This window comes from Xenopus tropicalis, chromosome 8 (assembly GCF_000004195.4).
Source record: "Xenopus tropicalis strain Nigerian chromosome 8, UCB_Xtro_10.0, whole genome shotgun sequence".
Lineage (NCBI taxonomy): Eukaryota > Metazoa > Chordata > Amphibia > Anura > Pipidae > Xenopus > Xenopus tropicalis.
In genome coordinates, this window is record NC_030684.2 from 1,708,948 (window position 1) to 1,728,403 (window position 19,456).

Consider the following 19,456-nt stretch of genomic DNA (forward strand, 5'->3'; position numbering starts at 1 on the left):
TAATTATATCTTAGTTGGGATCAAGTACAGGTACTGTTTTATTATTACAGAGAAAAGGGAATCATTTAACCATTAAATAAACCCAATAGGGCTGTTCTGCCCCCAATAAGGGGTAATTATATCTTAGTTGGGATCAAGTACAGGTACTGTTTTATTATTACAGAGAAAAGGGAATCATTTAACCATGAAATAAACCCAATAGGGCTGTTCTGCCCCAATAAGGGGTAATTATATCTTAGTTGGGATCAAGTACAGGTACTGTTTTATTATTACAGAGAAAAGGGAATCATTTAACCATTAAATAAACCCAATAGGGCTGTTCTGCCCCAATAAGGGGTAATTATATCTTAGTTGGGATCAAGTACAGGTACTGTTTTATTATTACAGAGAAAAGGGAATCATTTAACCATTAAATAAACCCAATAGGGCTGTTCTGCCCCAATAAGGGGTAATTATATCTTAGTTGGAATCAAGTACAGGTACTGTTTTATATGTTACAATAGAGGGCACTTTATTCACTATATATTATAAGGAACTCCTCGGGGGCTTATAATATCCCTTTATGTTACAATAGGGGGCACTTTATTCACTATATATTATAAGGAACTCCTCGGTGACTTATAATATCCCTATATGTTACAATAGGGGGCACTTTATTCACTATATATTATAAGGAACCCCTCGGGGGCTTATAATATCCCTATATGTTACAATAGGGGGCACTTTATTCACTATATATTATAAGGAACCCCTCGGGGGCTTATAATATCCCTATATGTTACAATAGGGGGCACTTTATTCACTATATATTATAAGGAACCCCTCGGGGGCTTATAATATCCCTATATGTTACAATAGGGGGCACTTTATTCACTATATATTATAAGGAACCCCTCGGGGGCTTATAATATCCCTATATGTTACAATAGGGGGCACTTTATTCACTATATATTATAAGGAACCCCTCGGGGGCTTATAATATCCCTATATGTTACAATAGGGGGTACTTTATTCACTATATATTATAAGGAACTCCTCGGGGGCTTATAATATCCCTATATGTTACAATAGGGGGCACTTTATTCACTATATATTATAAGGAACTCCTCGGGGGCTTATAATATCCCTATATGTTACAATAGGGGGCACTTTATTCACTATATATTATAAGGAACTCCTCGGGGGCTTATAATATCCCTATATGTTACAATAGGGGGTACTTTATTCACTATATAATTTATGATGGCCTTTCCGTAATCCTGAACTTTCTGGATAACTTGGCCATGGTCCAGTGTATCCACAGTACTGGGAAGGCTGCCGAGCTGTTTGGGTGGAGCCATGAGTTCTCTGGTACAGACATGTTGGTGCCGTAGTGTTGCTCCCCACGCTGGGTTCAGACTGACAATCTTATCACAATGCCAATAATGAGTGTCCCCACTGCACAACCAAGAGCGAGGCCTCTAGTGAGGATGAGTGTGCGCGTGTGTTGTGCTGCCCCCGCAGGAGTAGGCGATGTGCCCTCGGAGGAGGTAGAACTTTGGCTGAACTCTATAGACTCCACATTCCCAGGATCAACATCTCCTTGCTCTGTAATGGATACAGAAGGGGAAAAGGTCCAGTGGGGCTAGAATGGATTGTGGCCTCTGATATTAAACAGCACAATCTTGTTCTGCAGTTCTACAGACTGAGGCATTATGGGATGTATTTGTACTGACTGGCACTGGCTTTTTATGTACTAGAGCTGGGAATCCATATATGTTGCAGAGAGGTGGCTTTGGGCTCTGGCACACGGGGAACTCCCTGTTCGCGGGCGACTAATCTCCCCAGATTGCCATCCCACCGGCAAAAATGGCATTTCGGGGAGATTAGTCGCTGTGCCAGAGCCCTTAGGGAGAAGACACACGGAGCTACTTAGTAGCAGCTACTTGTCACTGCTAATAAACCCCAGAAAATCCCCTGCCATAGACAACTGCTAAAACACACATAGACAGGGTAGGACTGGGCGGCCCAGACCTGACCCTTGCCAGCGTTCCCCCAGCCCACCGTTCCTCCCCTGACGCGTTAAACTTATGCACGCTCAGGGGAGGATGTAAGTTGGGGGACCCTGCGGGGGCTAAGGGATGCTCTGCGGGGGGTTAGGGGGTGTGGGGGATGCGGCTAGCTGGGGGCACCTGCAGGGCCCCTGGGGCGGCAGCCCCGGTGTGCCCTGCACCCCCTAGTCTGACCCTGCGCATAGAGACAATTATCAGTAAACGATCAGAATTGTCTGTTTTAGTAGCCGTGACAAATAGCTGCTACCAGTAGCTCCGTGTGTCTTCCCCCTTACAGTAACTTGCTTAGAGAGACATGTTGTACAGAGCCAGCACCACAAATGGTTTAACTGGGAAACCAATGGTCTTGTCTCTCTCACAATAGAGTGCAATATACAATAGCAGCACAAATACATATGCCCCCCCATTTACCTGTAGGGCAGCCTTCCTGATAAACAGACGGCTTGTTGTCTATCTTCTGTGGTATCTCTACTCTCTCGCTGGCCCGTGTCTGTGCCTGGAACGGTATTCAAATACAGGACTTTATGAGCATATGAAACGGATGGTTCCTCCTCTCTGTGCAGAACAAGAACTGAAAGACACACACTGTATTGTTATCCCTGTGTGTGTGTGAGATGGTTATACAGTAATATTTATAAATAAAGGGGTGGGTTCAACTTTATGTTATAGAATGGCCAATTTAAGCAACTTTTCAATTGGTCTTTATTGTTTATTTTTTATAGTTTATGGTTATTTGCCTTCTTTTTCTAATTCTTTGCAGCTTTCAAATGGGGGTCACTGACCCCGACAGCCAAAACCTATTGCTCTGTGAGGCTCCAGTTTTATTGTTAATTTTTATTCCTTATCTTTCTATTCAGCCCTCTCCTATTCATATACCAGTCTCTCATTCAAACCACTCCCTGGTTGCTAAGGTAATTTGGACCATAGCAACCAGATAGCTGCTAAAACAATAAATTAGAGAGCAGCTGAACAAAAAGCGAGATAACTAACAAACAACAAATAATAAAAAATAAAGACCAATTACAAATTGTCTCAGTATTGCGCTCTACACCATACTAAAAGTTAACGTAAAGGTGACCAACCCCTTTAAGCACATAGGGCAGATAAACTCATGGTGCGGGGAACTCCTCGGGGGCTTATAATATCCCTATATGTTACAATAGGGGGTACTTTATTCACTATATATTATAAGGAACCCCTCGGGGACTTATAATATCCCTATATGTTACAGTAGGGGGCACTTTATTCACTATATATTATAAGGAACTCCTCGGGGACTTATAATATCCCTATATGTTACAGTAGGGGGCACTTTATTCACTATATATTATAAGGAACTCCTCGGGGGCTTATAATATCCCTATATGTTACAATAGGGGGCACTTTATTCACTATATTTTATAAGGAACTCCTCGGGGGCTTATAATATCTCTATATGTTACAATAGGGGGCACTTTATTCACTATATATTATAAGGAACTCCTCGGGGGCTTATAATATCCCTATATGTTACAATAGGGGGCACTTTATTCACTATATATTATAAGGAACTCCTCGGGGGCTTATAATATCCCTATATGTTACAATAGGGGGCACTTTATTCACTATATATTATAAGGAACTCCTCGGGGGCTTATAATATCTCTATATGTTACAATAGGGGGCACTTTATTCACTATATATTATAAGGAACTCCTCGGGGGCTTATAATATCCCTATATGTTACAATAGGGGGCACTTTATTCACTATATATTATAAGGAACCCCTCGGGGACTTATAATATCTCTATATGTTACAATAGGGGGTACTTTATTCACTATATATAACTATCCCTGTGTGTGTGTGAGATGGTTATACAGTAGTATTTATAAATAAAGGGGTGGGTTCACCTTTACGTTATAGAAAGGCCAATTTAAGCAACTTTTCAATTGGTCTTTATTGTTTATTTTTTATAGTTTATGGTTATTTGCCTTCTTTTTCTAATTCTTTGCAGCTTTCAAATGGGGGTCACTGACCCCGACAGCCAAAACCTATTGCTCTGTGAGGCTCCAGTTTTATTGTTACTTTTTATTCCTTATCTTTCTATTCAGCCCTCTCCTATTCATATACCTGTCTCTCATTCAAACCATTCCCTGGTTGCTAAGGTAATTTGGACCATAGCAACCAGATAGCTGCTAAAACAATAAATTAGAGAGCAGCTGAACAAAAAGCGAGATAACTAACAAACAACAAATAATAAAAAATAAAGACCAATTACAAATTGTCTCAGTATTGCGCTCTACACCATACTAAAAGTTAACGTAAAGGTGACCAACCCCTTTAAGCACATAGGGCAGATAAACTCATGGTGCGGGGAGTGGAGTGTCAGGGGGCAGAAATAACAGCGTTGCTACAGTGTGTGAAGGCCAGACGAGTCTCACATACACATATTTATCTGCAGCTCAGATTACGGCCAAGAAAAGCAGTTGGAAAGGGCCCCACCTCCTCAGAGGCTCTCTTCCAGTCAATCTTAAACACAAATATTATCAGGAAAATGCTCTGGGCTATTCCACATGCCAGAATCCCAAACCAGAACCCTGGAGGGAAAGAGAAGAGAATATCAGAACTGGATACAGACCCACTTGCTGTTGTTTCCATTACAGATTAGTCATTAGAAATAACACAGGGTGAGCAATGGGAACAGGCTACACGGTTAGTTTAAAGGGACCCTGCCATGATATTTATGGGGTACATCTTATCTCTAAATGACCCTGTTACACAGCAAATAATTCCCTCTGCCATTTAATCTTTTATTCTAGAGCCAAAAATGTATTTGTAGCAGTAATATTGGTGTGTAGGCGCCATCTCAGTGCCTTGTGCCTGAGTCTGAGCTTTCAGCCAGCGCTACACATTAGAACTGCTTTCAGCTAACCTATTGTTTCTCCTACTCCCATGTAACTGGAGGAGTCCCAAGCCGGACTTGGATTTCTTACTATTGAGTGCTATTCTGATACCTACTGGGAGCTGCTATCTTGCTCCCTTCCCATTGTTCTGCTGATCGGCTGCTGGGGTGAGGGGGGGGATATTACTCCAACTTGCAGCGCAGCAGTAAAGTGTGCCTGAGTCTGAGCTTTCAGCCAGCGCTACACATTAGAACTGCTTTCAGCTAACCTATTGTTTCTCCTACTCCCATGTAACTGGAGGAGTCCCAAGCCGGACTTGGATTTCTTACTATTGAGTGCTATTCTGATACCTACTGGGAGCTGCTATCTTGCTCCCTTCCCATTGTTCTGCTGATCGGCTGCTGGGGGTGAGGGGGGGGATATCACTCCAACTTGCAGCGCAGCAGTAAAGTGTGCCTGAGTCTGAGCTTTCAGCCAGCGCTACACATTAGAACTGCTTTCAGCTAACCTATTGTTTCTCCTACTCCCATGTAACTGGAGGAGTCCCAAGCCGGACTTGGATTTCTTACTATTGAGTGCTATTCTGATACCTACTGGGAGCTGCTATCTTGCTCCCTTCCCATTGTTCTGCTGATCGGCTGCTGGGGGTGAGGGGGGGGGATATCACTCCAACTTGCAGCGCAGCAGTAAAGTGTGCCTGAGTCTGAGCTTTCAGCCAGCGCTACACATTAGAACTGCTTTCAGCTAACCTATTGTTTCTCCTACTCCCATGTAACTGGAGGAGTCCCAAGCCGGACTTGGATTTCTTACTATTGAGTGCTATTCTGATACCTACTGGGAGCTGCTATCTTGCTCCCTTCCCATTGTTCTGCTGATCGGCTGCTGGGGGTGAGGGGGGGGGATATCACTCCAACTTGCAGCGCAGCAGTAAAGTGTGCCTGAGTCTGAGCTTTCAGCCAGCGCTACACATTAGAACTGCTTTCAGCTAACCTATTGTTTCTCCTACTCCCATGTAACTGGAGGAGTCCCAAGCCGGACTTGGATTTCTTACTATTGAGTGCTATTCTGATACCTACTGGGAGCTGCTATCTTGCTCCCTTCCCATTGTTCTGCTGATCGGCTGCTGGGGGTGAGGGGGGGGGATATCACTCCAACTTGCAGCGCAGCAGTAAAGTGTGCCTGAGTCTGAGCTTTCAGCCAGCGCTACACATTAGAACTGCTTTCAGCTAACCTATTGTTTCTCCTACTCCCATGTAACTGGAGGAGTCCCAAGCCGGACTTGGATTTCTTACTATTGAGTGCTATTCTGATACCTACTGGGAGCTGCTATCTTGCTCCCTTCCCATTGTTCTGCTGATCGGCTGCTGGGGGGGAGGGGGGGATATCACTCCAACTTGCAGCGCAGCAGTAAAGTGTGCCTGAGTCTGAGCTTTCAGAAGGAGCCAGCGCTACACATTAGAACTGCTTTCAGGTAAGCTATTGTTTCTCCTACTAATAATAACTTACCTACGAAGCCAGGGGAATACCGGACAGAGTCTGGGAGCCTTGGGGGGGACATTTATCCCTTACCCTACCTCTCTTCTTTCATATATATTTGTATATATGTATATATATGATTTGTAACCCTCTTTACTGGTGAATTATACTGGCACTCTGTGTAAACTGGCAACTCTACCATATGTTTGGTTGTTGTTTTTTTACTTAAAATATAAATACCATAAAAAATTGGCGGGTATCACAAGGGGCGGGCATGACAAGGGGCGGGCATGACAAGGGGCGGGCATACCGATTATGCCCAGCTTAGCAGCAAACATCAGCGATATCCCGAGGGGAAGGCCAATGACATAATATCCGACAGTGTGAGAGATGGCTCCAACCTTCAGCTTCCCAGAGCCCCGCAGGATCCCTCCGCACGCAGCCTGCACACACAAACACAGCACATCACCTACTTGAGTGGGTTAAATTTCTGCTATTCGAGCCCAAATACACAGGAAAGTACCATGCACAGCGGGTGATTTATGAAGGTATAGAATATGTGATTATGAGTTAGACGTACCACGCACGCGTCGAAGAGAAGGCAGGCTGAGTATACTGGGAGCACGTAACTGACAAGCGCCACTATGTTCCTGTAATGGGCAAATAGTGTTACTGTAAGTGACCTTCCCTCTAGCTGCCCATATTTAACCACCCTGTCTGAACTGACATTTAGAATAGCCCCTGGCAGAACAGGTACCCAACAGTGAATGCTGCCTGCTGATTGGCTGCTATAGGTTACTGCTCCTGGACAAACTTAGCCCCATATATTGAAAATATATAAGCACAACCACATACTTACGGGTCTGAAGTGAAGATATAGGCAACTACATCCTTCAGGGTTGCAAGCAAGATGCCTGACAGTAACGCACACAACTCTGCAAAGGAAACACAGTAGGGCTCATTTATAAACATCGGGCAAATTTGCACCTGGGCAGTAACCCATAGCAACCAATCAGTGATGAGTTTTTTTCAGCCAGCTCCAAGCTGAATAATGAAAACAAACATCTGATTGGTTGTCATAAGTTACTGCTTAGGTGCAAATATGCCCATTGCTTTTAAATAACCCCCAGTGCATTTTAGGCTCACCATCCAGGGCCTTCTGATGGGATTATGGTTATTTACTGAAGTGAGCACAGACAGAAGCTACATGCACTTACCTGTCATACACAGCACAACAAGGGCCGACCTCTTTGCTTGTTCAGTGTTCCCAGCCCCCAGCCCGTGTCCTACCCGGATGCTGCCTGCAATGCACAGTCCTAAAGGTATCTGCAAATACAAATACTGACTGTCACAGAACAGCAGAGAAGATCCCATGTACCAAAGAGGGGCCATCACCTGACTGGGCAGAGAGTGGACTGAAAAAAGCCAAATGCAGGAAACCGTAACCTTGGGATCTGAGAATGTAAAAAGAGATTAAAATAATGAGAGGAAAGAGCACAGCAGAATGTAATAACTGGTTAATCAGAGTGCTGACCAAGGGGCTGTTGGTTGGGCAAAGTGATATAAAGGGTTGCTGTCACTTTCTTCCTCTGCAGTCTCCATCTTGCCCTACTGTCTCCATCTTGCCCTACTGTCTCCATCTTGCCCTACTGTCTCCATCTTGCCCTACTGTCCCCATCTTGCCCTACTGTCTCCATCTTGCCCTACTGTCCCCATCTTGCCCTACTGTCTCCATCTTGCCCTACTGTCTCCATCTTGCCCTACTGTCTCCATCTTGCCCTACTGTCTCCATCTTGCCCTACTGTCCCCATCTTGCCCTACTGTCTCCATCTTGCCCTACTGTCCCCATCTTGCCCTACTGTCTCCATCTTGCCCTACTGTCTCCATCTTGCCCTACTGTCTCCATCTTGCCCTACTGTCTCCATCTTGCCCTACTGTCCCCATCTTGCCCTACTGTCTCCATCTTGCCCTACTGTCTCCATCTTGCCCTACTGTCCCCATCTTGCCCTACTGTCTCCATCTTGCCCTACTGTCCCCATCTTGCCCTACTGTCTCCATCTTGCCCTACTGTCTCCATCTTGCCCTACTGTCTCCATCTTGCCCTACTGTCCCCATCTTGCCCTACTGTCTCCATCTTGCCCTACTGTCCCCATCTTGCCCTACTGTCCCCATCTTGTCCTACTGTCCCCATCTTGCCCTTCTGTCCCCATCTTGCCCTACTGTCTCCTTTTCTCCCTACTGCCTCCAGTCAAAACCAATAATTGGGCTGCTGTGTTTTACCAGGTAGAGCACATATAAAGGAAAGGCCCAGGCAGACAGAAAGCTTAGTTGTACAGAGTGGTACATGTATCCTGAATCCAGATGGTGAATATGTATGGCCCACATAGTAAAATGGCTTCACACCATCCAATAATCTTACCAAATAAACAACAATGGCAACTTGGTATATAATGGCCTGGGCAGCAAGATCAACCATGCCAAGTACTCCTGTGGGGAACAAGGAAAAGCATATTAGTGCACTGACCTATGGGGAGCCCTATTTGTGCAATTTTTGCTTAGAATAACTGTATCAATACGTTCTTATATACTCTACTGTACAGGTTTAACTGAAAAAAACTGTGATATGCAACTTTTGTAAAGGCTTTTTTTTATGGGAGGAACACAAAACAGAGATTTATATACGGGACCTGCCAGAAACATTGAGATTTCAAACGCCCACCATTCGATGCAGAGCATGAGCATACTGGCAACTGCAAGCCGGATAAATGCCCCCCACTCCTCAAAGCAAGCCTGGGACCAACCTGGGGATAAGAATGGATAGATATTTAGTAAAACTTGTGCCACATGTTGTATACCCCAGTAACACTATAAGGCATAGATTCCCATTAGATTTCATTTTTATTAGAATAATACAATCACAACAAATATGGTAAGGACAAGTAAAAGTGGCAAATACTTCAGTGGGTAACTGACCTTGTTTTAGTTATTATTGTCATTTTTGCATTGGGAGTTGTAGTACAACCACAACCACTGGGTCCCCACTTGCCAAGCATGATTTATTAGAGACTAATACACTGTTCTGGGACAAGTGTCCAGAAACAGCTCCATATAAAAATAGTAAAACATCTATAGAGTAAAGGGCTAAGCTGCTATCCAATGTAATATGTACCTCCCCAGGTGTCTGCATAGAGTCTTCTCCACACGATGTAAAGGAAAAGTAAAATCATCTGGATAAACTGTGAGACGGTGTTGGCACAGGCGGACCCCCTGGGAAGAAACACAGCAGCATTAACCTGTACCACTTCTTACACACATTTGGCAATGTTCCCTCTCTAGTCCAGTTACTCACATCACTCCCAGGCCCAGAACATACAGCAAAATATAGTTGAATAATGCATTGAATATATTTGCAATAAATCCAGTCAATACTTGAGGATAAATGATTCCCTGGAAAAGAAAAGAACTTTTTGATATTATATGTGCCCTTATTCTACAGAGAGATCCTGATACAGTATATGTGTATATATATATATATATATATATATATATATAGAGGTGAGACAAGAAAGGGCAATGGAAAATAGAAAGGGCAAAGAGGGGCAATAGGAAGATTAGGAGGGGTAAAACATGGAAGTTAGAGAGCAGGTAGTGGAGTCAAGTACCTGATTCTGAAGATATTTTGCCAGTAGTTGGTATAAAAAGGCTGCCTGATTAAAAAAAGAATAAACAAAATCTTCATTCAAGCTGGTATTTACTAGGGACATACAATCCTTAGTACATGGCAGTTTATCATAGTAGCAAACTCCACCAGCCAAGACATGAAAGAGTTAAATAGCTCAGGGGACATCTACATTCCCCATATTCCCATGCCCATGGATGGTACAACAGTGCAGTTTCTGTGGCCGCAGTAAATTTGGATATATATCTACATATTTACATGAGAGCTGCCATGTTGTTTGCTGTAGCTGAGGCATTCTCAGCAGCGGTTGGCAGAACATGGGGCAGAATCCACAATGTTTTTGTACCCTACACTGTATCTTGGAAAACTGTATTCATAAGGGGTGGGTAGGGAGAAGCTTACAGGTGTCCCTCCTCCTGCCATTCAGAAGCAGGTACCGGCCACAAAGAAACCCTGCACTTACTTCCTTTCTTATGGCAGGAGGTAAAGACAATAGTGATGTGTGGGCCGGCCCGATACCTGCGGGGCACACAGGTTAACCTGCAGGTCGGGTGGGTTTGGGCCAACCTCTGCACTACATTTTCGGGTCGCAGGTGGGTTCTGGTCAAGCTCCTCTGTTGCCCTCCCCACCTGCTTTTCACTGCCGGCTTCCCGGTTCCGGCTTGTGCCGGCCCATGGGCTGGGAGCAGGCAGGTTAGGGTTGGTGGTGGGTCAAGGAAAAACTCAACCTGCACATCACTAAAAGACTGGGCTGCCTTGCATCTTCTGGTGTTGCACCCGGTGACTAGTGCAAATGCTTTTACAATGTGTTTTTGTGCATACATGGTAATGATATGCCTACCTATGGGCAAACGATCGAGCGGGCATAGGCGCCGCTGGACCAAGGACCGCATCGGCTCGTTGCACGATCAGATGAAAAATCAACCCTGCCTGATCAAGATCTGGCCAATTGTGGACAGATGTTGGCAGGGTAGGCCCGTTGGGGGCTCCCATGGGCAGATAAGCTGCAGAGTGGGTCTAAGGGACCCAAAATCTGCCTGTGTATGGGCACCTATAGTTCTCTTGCAGCCAGGGTGCCTGTAAATTGTCAACCCTTCTGCAATTGTCGCCCCTTGTTTTGTTTAGGAGAAGGTGGGGGTCCCTGCTCCACCTTATGGGGCAACAGCACTCTCTCCGTCTTATATATGGATTCCTAAAATGACTACCCTCTTCCTAAGAATGGTTCCAACTCTGGGAGTCAAAAGGAAGTAAGGAGAGCAGAAGGAGAGAGCTACAATGTGCATGTCTCCATCTGTCGTTAGAGTAATATAAGCCCTGTTGGTGAGTGAATAAACTTACCGGAAGTGCAGGCAGAAATATCAAGACATATATCTGGGTTAACCTGCAATAAAGTCAAACAGATGGTTATGTGAACCATTGCATGTCAAACTGTTCTTATTTGAAGGGGTGAAATTGGTGCAAGGAGTTTGTGTATTTAACAGCTTGACTGGTTGGTATTTATGTTAGAGTATAATGTGACAAGACTCGTATTAGAGGGCAATACCAGCACTACCCTGTCGGACCAGATGGTGGCGCTGCAGTGCACTGTACATGAGCTAGATGCTTGTAGAGTGATAATAACAAAAAGGATAAATATGAACAAGGAATGGAACTGCTGCTACAAACAAACCATGCCCCCGGGCACAGCTGGCATTTCTTACCAAGCAATGGAACTCTTTGTTACATGCAATTACTGGACAGATTTGGGCAAAAGAGTCAAATCTGAATCAATAAATCCATTTATAGGTCCTATTGACCAAAGCACAGAATGACCCCACACTGCTTCCATACACAGCAGCTTCATTTGGAACAAAACATGTAGTTGTCTGCCCCTCGCAGATTGTTCTGGGGTCACTGGGGTAACTAAAAGCCCAGAATTCCAGGCTGGGTGGAGCTCACGGAACTGTATTAAATATTGTTACTGCTGTGGCAAATATGGGGTGCTATAGGACTGTACCACTTACCCCCCAAATGGCTGCCCTTACCAGTTCAATTCAACCTTCTTTGTCCACAGATTCCCTTTGACCCACATTCAGTTTTATACTGCTGTTTCATCCCTGATCTTATAGTGTGTGTTGCTAGGGAAATTTGGACCCTAGCAACCAAACAATTGAATATTCTCTACATCATACTAAAAGTTATTTTAATGGCGAACAACCCCCTTAATGGAAGCTAACCCGCAGGTTGGTATATAGAAGAAAGGCCCCCTTACTTAGAGACCTCGGGATCCTGTCGGAAGAGAAGCAGAATGGATTCAGTGTTGATGAGCAGGGCCCAGCATGGGAAGCAGAAGAGCAGCAGGATCAGGATCCCCCTCTGCAGGATGATTCCTACCAGCTTTAAATTGCTGCCCCCAAAAGTCTGTAATAAAGGAAGAGGAAGCTGAATTATCAACATGGATCCTGTCTGTGAGAAGATATTCACTCAGCTTGTACATGCGCTGACATGGTGACCCTCAAGATCTCCCAGCAGCAGGGACTTGTAGTTTGACTACACATAGATGGCTGTGTGTTGGCCACTTGCTCTGGTTTCTTAAGTCCTTCATCTGCTTTTTAACCCTCTGTTCCCTCGCTGACAGTCCTACCCTGTAACCCCCTGCTTCCTCAGTCTGTAACATTCATTCACTGAAAGGGTGAAGACACATGGAGCTACTTAGTAGCAGCTACTTGTCATGGCTACTAAACACCAGAAAATCCCCTGCCATAGACAATACTGAGAATTGCCTCTGCTAAAACACACGTAGGGACAATTATCAGTAAATGATCAGCATAGTCTATTTTTGTAGCTGTGACAAGTAGCTCTGTGTGTCTTCACCCTAAAGGTCCCCATACACGGGCCGATAGTAGCTGCCGATTCCGGTCCCTTGGACCGATTCGGCAGCTTATCGGCCCGTGTAGGGTCAGAACCAAGGGGCCTGGCCGACCCATATCTGGCCTGAAATTGGCCAGATATCAATCGGCCAGGTTAGAAAATCCAGTCGGATCGGGGACCGCATCGGCTAGTTGATGAGGTCCCCGAACCGACTGCCCCATTGCCGCCCACATAATCCGATCGTTTGGCCCCAGGGCCAAACGATCAGATTATTTATTTTTTTTACCTAAATGCTCCCCGATATCACCCACCCGTAGGTAGGGATATTGGGTGAAGATCCGCTCGCTTGGCGACATAGCCAAGCGAGTGGATCTGCTCGTGTATGGCCACCTTAAAGGTGCCCATACACTGGCAGATTTCGGATCCTTCCGATCGATAAGGCAGCTTACCTGCCTGTGTATGGGCAACATAGACGGGCCTACCTGAACCCATATCTGGGCAGATCTCAATCAGGAAGGTTTGATTTTCCCAAAAGCATTGGCTGGTTGATGTGGTCCTCGGTCCGACGACCCATATACCCCCCATTTTAATTAGCCCCATATCAGTAGGTGGGCATATCAGGAGACAATCTGCTTGTTTGCCAACCTTGTACCGTGTATGGCCACCTTAACACATGACTGTCTGTGTTGTGACTGCATACATTGAAATTAACCCTGCAGTTGTATTCATTAACTCTAACTGTACTTACCTGCGATATTAGTGTATCACATGCGCCAGCCAGCCCCGTGCCAACTGCTACCCCGGTAATGTTAATGATCTAAAAGGCAAAATCATAAAGTTACATGACACAGTTTTACAGCTTTTCCCCCATTCTGTAGTTCTGACAGTGGTTTATTAGTGTAACACAGGAACTTGCATTGCAACCTGTGGCTAAAAGCCTTGGCTACTGCTGGGTGCTCAGATCTGCAACTCTGCAACAGCCACAGAGCTGGAGGCTGCAACAAGCCCCCCTGTCACCTTAATGAGTGATTCATTATACTGCTGGCTCGTTTATTCAGCTAGAGGGAATGGCATGCAATCTGTGATGGAACTTACTGTGATAGCCAGCGACACTGCGTCCAGTTCTACCTTCCCCAGGTGCCCACAAAAGATGGAGCTCACAATACTTATCAGAAAGATCATCAGCTGCGACAGAAACTAGGAGAGGGTTCAGGAGAAATTGGTATATATAAGGGCACAGCTCTAGGCGCGCCTACCTACACATGATTAATTGCACACAGACACTGACACCCTGGCACATTGTATTGGGCAGGGAATAAGCCTGAGCTCTTTAGGTAGATAGGGGAAGGGACAGACTAGATGGGACAGACATAAGGCAGTACTGGGGGGGGGGATAAGCCTGAGCTCTTTAGGTAGATAGGGGAAGGGACAGACTAGATGGGACAGACATAAGGCAGTACTGGGGGGGGGGGGGGGATAAGCCTGAGCTCTTTAGGTAGATAGGGGAAGGGACAGACTAGATGGGACAGACATAAGGCAGTACTGGGGGGGGGGATAAGCCTGAGCTCTTTAGGTAGATAGGGGAAGGGACAGACTAGATGGGACAGACATAAGGCAGTACTGGGGGGGGGGGATAAGCCTGAGCTCTTTAGGTAGATAGGGGAAGGGACAGACTAGATGGGACAGACATAAGGCAGTACTGGGGGGGGGGGATAAGCCTGAGCTCTTTAGGTAGATAGGGGAAGGGACAGACTAGATGGGACAGACATAAGGCAGTACTGGGGGGGGGGGGGATAAGCCTGAGCTCTTTAGGTAGATAGGGGAAGGGACAGACATAAGGCAGTACTGGGGGGGGGGGGGGGGGGATAAGCCTGAGCTCTTTAGATAGATAGGGGAAGGGACAGACTAGATGGTACAGACATAAGGCAGTACTGAGGGGGGGGTGGGGATAAGCCTGAGCTCTTTAGGTAGATAGGGGAAGGGACAGACTAGATGGGACAGACATAAGGCAGTACTGGGGGGGGGGGAGATAAGCCTGAGCTCTTTAGGTAGATAGGGGAAGGGACAGACTAGATGGGGCAGATATAAGGCAGTACTGGGGGGGGGGGGAGATAAGCCTGAGCTCTTTAGGTAGATAGGGGAATGGACAGACTAGATGGGACAGACATAAGGCAGTACTGGGGGGGGGAGATAAGCCTGAGCTCTTTAGGTAGATAGGGGAAGGGACAGGACTAGATGGGACAGACATAAGGCAGTACTGGGGGGGGGGAGATAAGCCTGAGCTCTTTAGGTAGATAGGGGAAGGGACAGACTAGATGGGACAGACATAAGGCAGTACTGGGGGGGGGGAGATAAGCCTGAGCTCTTTAGGTAGATAGGGGAATGGACAGACTAGATGGGACAGACATAAGGCAGTACAAGGGGGGGGGGATAAGCCTGAGCTCTTTAGGTAGATAGGGGAAGGGACAGACTAGATGGGACAGACATAAGGCAGTACTGGGGGGGGGGGGGATAAGCCTGAGCTCTTTAGGTAGATAGGGGAAGGGACAGACTAGATGGGACAGACATAAGGCAGTACTGGGGGGGGGGGGATAAGCCTGAGCTCTTTAGGTAGATAGGGGGAAAGGACAGACTAGATGGGACAGACATAAGGCAGTACTGGGGGGGGGGGGATAAGCCTGAGCTCTTTAGGTAGATAGGGGAAGGGACAGACTAGATGGGGCAGACATAAGGCAGTACTGGGGGGGGGGGATAAGCCTGAGCTCTTTAGGTAGATAGGGGAAGGGACAGACTAGATGGGGCAGACATAAGGCAGTACTGGGGGGGGATAAGCCTGAGCTCTTTAGGTAGATAGGGGAAGGGACAGACTAGATGGGACAGACATAAGGCAGTACTGGGGGGGGGGGGGGGGATAAGCCTGAGCTCTTTAGGTAGATAGGGGAAGGGACAGACTAGATGGGACAGACATAAGGCAGTACTGGGGGGGGAGGGATAAGCCTGAGCTCTTTAGGTAGATAGGGGAAGGGACAGACTAGATGGGGCAGACATAAGGCAGTACTGGGGGGGGATAAGCCTGAGCTCTTTAGGTAGATAGGGGAAGGGACAGACTAGATGGGACAGACATAAGGCAGTACTGGGGGGGGGAGATAAGCCTGAGCTCTTTAGGTAGATAGGGGAATGGACAGACTAGATGGGGCAGACATAAAGCAGTACTGGGGGGGGGGGGATAAGCCTGAGCTCTTTAGGTAGATAGGGAAGGGACAGACTAGATGGGACAGACATAAGGCAGTACTGGGGGGGGGGGGGGGGGATAAGCCTGAGCTCTTTAGGTAGATAGGGGAAGGGACAGACTAGATGGGGCAGATATAAGGCAGTACTAGGGGGGGGGATAAGCCTGAGCTCTTTAGGTAGATAGGGGAAGGGACAGACTAGATGGGACAGACATAAGGCAGTACTGGGGGGGGGGATAAGCCTGAGCTCTTTAGGTAGATAGGGGAAGGGACAGACTAGATGGGGCAGATATAAGGCAGTACTAGGGGGGGGGGGATAAGCCTGAGCTCTTTAGGTAGATAGGGGAAGGGACAGACTAGATGGGACAGACATAAGGCAGTACTGGGGGGGGGGATAAGCCTGAGCTCTTTAGGTAGATAGGGGAAGGGACAGACTAGATGGGACAGACATAAGGCAGTACTGGGGGGGGGGATAAACCTGAGCTCTTTAGGTAGATAGGGGAAGGGACAGACTAGATGGGACAGACATAAGGCAGTACTGGGGGGGGGGGGGTGTTGTTAAGCCTGAGCTCTTTAGGTAGATAGGGGAAGGGACAGACTAGATGGGACAGACATAAGGCAGTACTGGGGGGGGGGGGGATAAGCCTGAGCTCTTTAGGTAGATAGGGGAAGGACAGACTAGATGGGACAGACATAAGGCAGTACTGGGGGGGGGATAAACCTGAGCTCTTTAGGTAGATAGGGGAAGGGACAGACTAGATGGGGCAGACATAAGGCAGTACTGGGGGGGGGGGGGATAAGCCTGAGCTCTTTAGGTAGATAGGGGAAGGGACAGACTAGATGGGACAGACATAAGGCAGTACTGGGGGGGGGGGGATAAGCCTGAGCTCTTTAGGTAGATAGGGGAAGGGACAGACTAGATGGGACAGACATAAGGCAGTACTGGGGGGGGGGGGTGTTGTTAAGCCTGAGCTCTTTAGGTAGATAGGGGAAGGGACAGACTAGATGGGACAGACATAAGGCAGTACTGGGGGGGGGGGGGGGGATAAGCCTGAGCTCTTTAGGTAGATAGGGGAAGGGACAGACTAGATGGGGCAGACATAAGGCAGTACTGGGGGGGGGGGTGTTGTTAAGCCTGAGCTCTTTAGGTAGATAGGGGAAGGGACAGACTAGATGGGACAGACATAAGGCAGTACTGGGGAGGGGGGGGGGATAAGCCTGAGCTCTTTAGGTAGATAGGGGAAGGACAGGACTAGATGGGACAGACATAAGGCAGTACTGGGGGGGGGGGTGTTGTTAAGCCTGAGCTCTTTAGGTAGATAGGGAAGGGACAGACTAGATGGGACAGACATAAGGCAGTACTGGGGGGGGGTGTTGTTAAGCCTGAGCTCTTTAGGTAGATAGGGGAAGGGACAGACTAGATGGGACAGACTAGATGGGACAGACATAAGGCAGTACTGGGGGGGGGGGGATAAGCCTGAGCTCTTTAGGTAGATAGGGGAAGGGACAGACTAGATGGGACAGACATAAGGCAGTACTGGGGGGGGGGATAAGCCTGAGCTCTTTAGGTAGATAGGGAATTAGTTAGTTAATGAGTTAAATTTTGTTACAGAGGCCTTACCGCTGGTGCAGCGAGTGCCAGCAACTTCTGTGCTTCTTGCCAGACCTCCATGGGCAGGAAAAGGCATCTTTTCTGGGAGTATGCAGTCGTTTCTGGGCCCTGCTCTGCCGAGAGGCACAGTTCTGCTCTTACGACTGTCTCAGCTCTATGGTTTGTCTCTGCTGCCTGCCCCTCCATCCCCAAAGCCCAGCACAATTATACCAAGCAGCCTTCTTCCTTTAGCCGTCTCCATTCTCGGTCATTCCATTCCCATCTAAAAGAATCCAACAGACACAAAACAAACATTCACGGTCGACAAGTGAAGTCTATAAAGCTCCAAGATCTCCATTCAATAAAGTTCCCAAGTTCACGGTGCAAGAAGGACGGTCATAGGAGGGGTAATCAATACTATTGCAGATATTCATTCAAGGGGAAGAAAAGATGATACAGAGGGACGGGGAGAGAAGCAGAGAGATAAAGAGAGACACAGGCGGGCGCTCAAACCTTTCCCCACTGAGGGTCCCTGGAAAGGAAAGAGGAGAGCCCCAGCACCGTGATATAAATAACAGTATCCCACACTCCCCTCCTTCCCACACAGCGGCCAATTCAGACATGTGAAAATTCCTGGCAAGGCAATGTTTGGACTAATAAGACTCACCAGCTGACGTGAACCTTGGAACCCGCCGGCAAAGCTGAAATCTGCTGCTTTGTGTTGTGACTCCATATAATCAGCCGTTCCTCCTTGGTACAATCAGCGCTTCTGCCCCATGGAACGCCAGCTGGCACTCGGGTATCTCTCTGCCGCTGTGGGAATAACAGACTTTGTCAGATAGTGACTACTACTTGGCTCACTACTGCCTATATATATATAGATTAACTCCAAGTGTGTCTGCACTCTAATGCCAAATTCAAAAAATGGGTGCTATTGACCAAAAACTGTGTAAATACTTGCAAAAGAGGGTCAGCACGCTAATATATAAAAATAGTGATCATTTATTTAATTGTATTACCCAACGTTTCCGTCCTTACCCTAGCAACCAGGCAGCGGTGTGAATGAGAGGCTGGAAGCTAGACAGAACAGAGGCCTGAGCAGGGTCAGACCCAGGGGCTACCCCAGGGGCCCCCATACCCTCTCAGGGACCCCGACTGCCAACTTACCCACCCACTACTGTGGCAGTAACAGAGGAGGGTTACCCTGGGGAAAGTATATACAGGTAGTACCACAGGAGGGTTACCCTGGGTAAGTATATACAGATAGTACCACAGGAGGGTTACCCTGGGGTAAGTATATACAGATAGTACCACAGGAGGGTTACCCTGGGGTAAGTATATACAGATAGTACCGCAGGAGGGTTACCCTGGGGTAAATATATACAGATAGTACCACAGGAGGGTTACCCTGGGGTAAGTATATACAGATAGTACCGCAGGAGGGTTACCCTGGGGTAAGTATATACAGGTAGTACCACAGGAGGGTTACCCTGGGGTAAGTATATACAGGCAGTACCGCAGGAGGGTTACTGTGAAGTAAATACGTATACAATTGCTTACACAGCAAAAGATAGACAGTTGCCCCGGCAACATAATTGCGTTGGAAATATTTGCGTTTCGCGCCTCGTTATGAAGTTGGAGATTTGTTGTTGTACCATGTGTTCTGACGTAAAGCCTCTCACTCCGCCCACGGTGG

General features: G+C 46.9%; 1 protein-coding gene across 6 annotated transcripts; it reads right to left on the reverse strand.

The window, feature by feature from the left end:
* Window positions 1-772: 772 nt before the first annotated feature.
* On the reverse strand, window positions 773-18,498 carry slc47a2 (solute carrier family 47 (multidrug and toxin extrusion), member 2). Of its 6 annotated transcripts, none has more exons than XM_031906859.1 (18): window positions 18,428-18,498; window positions 17,791-18,043; window positions 14,035-14,136; window positions 13,688-13,756; window positions 12,344-12,489; window positions 11,428-11,473; window positions 10,073-10,117; window positions 9,760-9,857; window positions 9,580-9,677; window positions 9,098-9,211; window positions 8,830-8,897; window positions 7,628-7,736; window positions 7,270-7,345; window positions 6,991-7,060; window positions 6,721-6,853; window positions 4,534-4,628; window positions 2,463-2,547; window positions 773-1,587 (listed from the first exon to the last, which is right to left on the reverse strand). In XM_031906859.1, the coding sequence occupies exons 2-18, from the start codon at window positions 17,965-17,967 to the stop codon at window positions 1,394-1,396; spliced, it is 1,725 nt and encodes a 574-aa protein (XP_031762719.1). In that variant the 5' UTR covers window positions 17,968-18,043; window positions 18,428-18,498; the 3' UTR covers window positions 773-1,393.
* Between the last annotated feature and the right edge of the window lie 958 nt (window positions 18,499-19,456).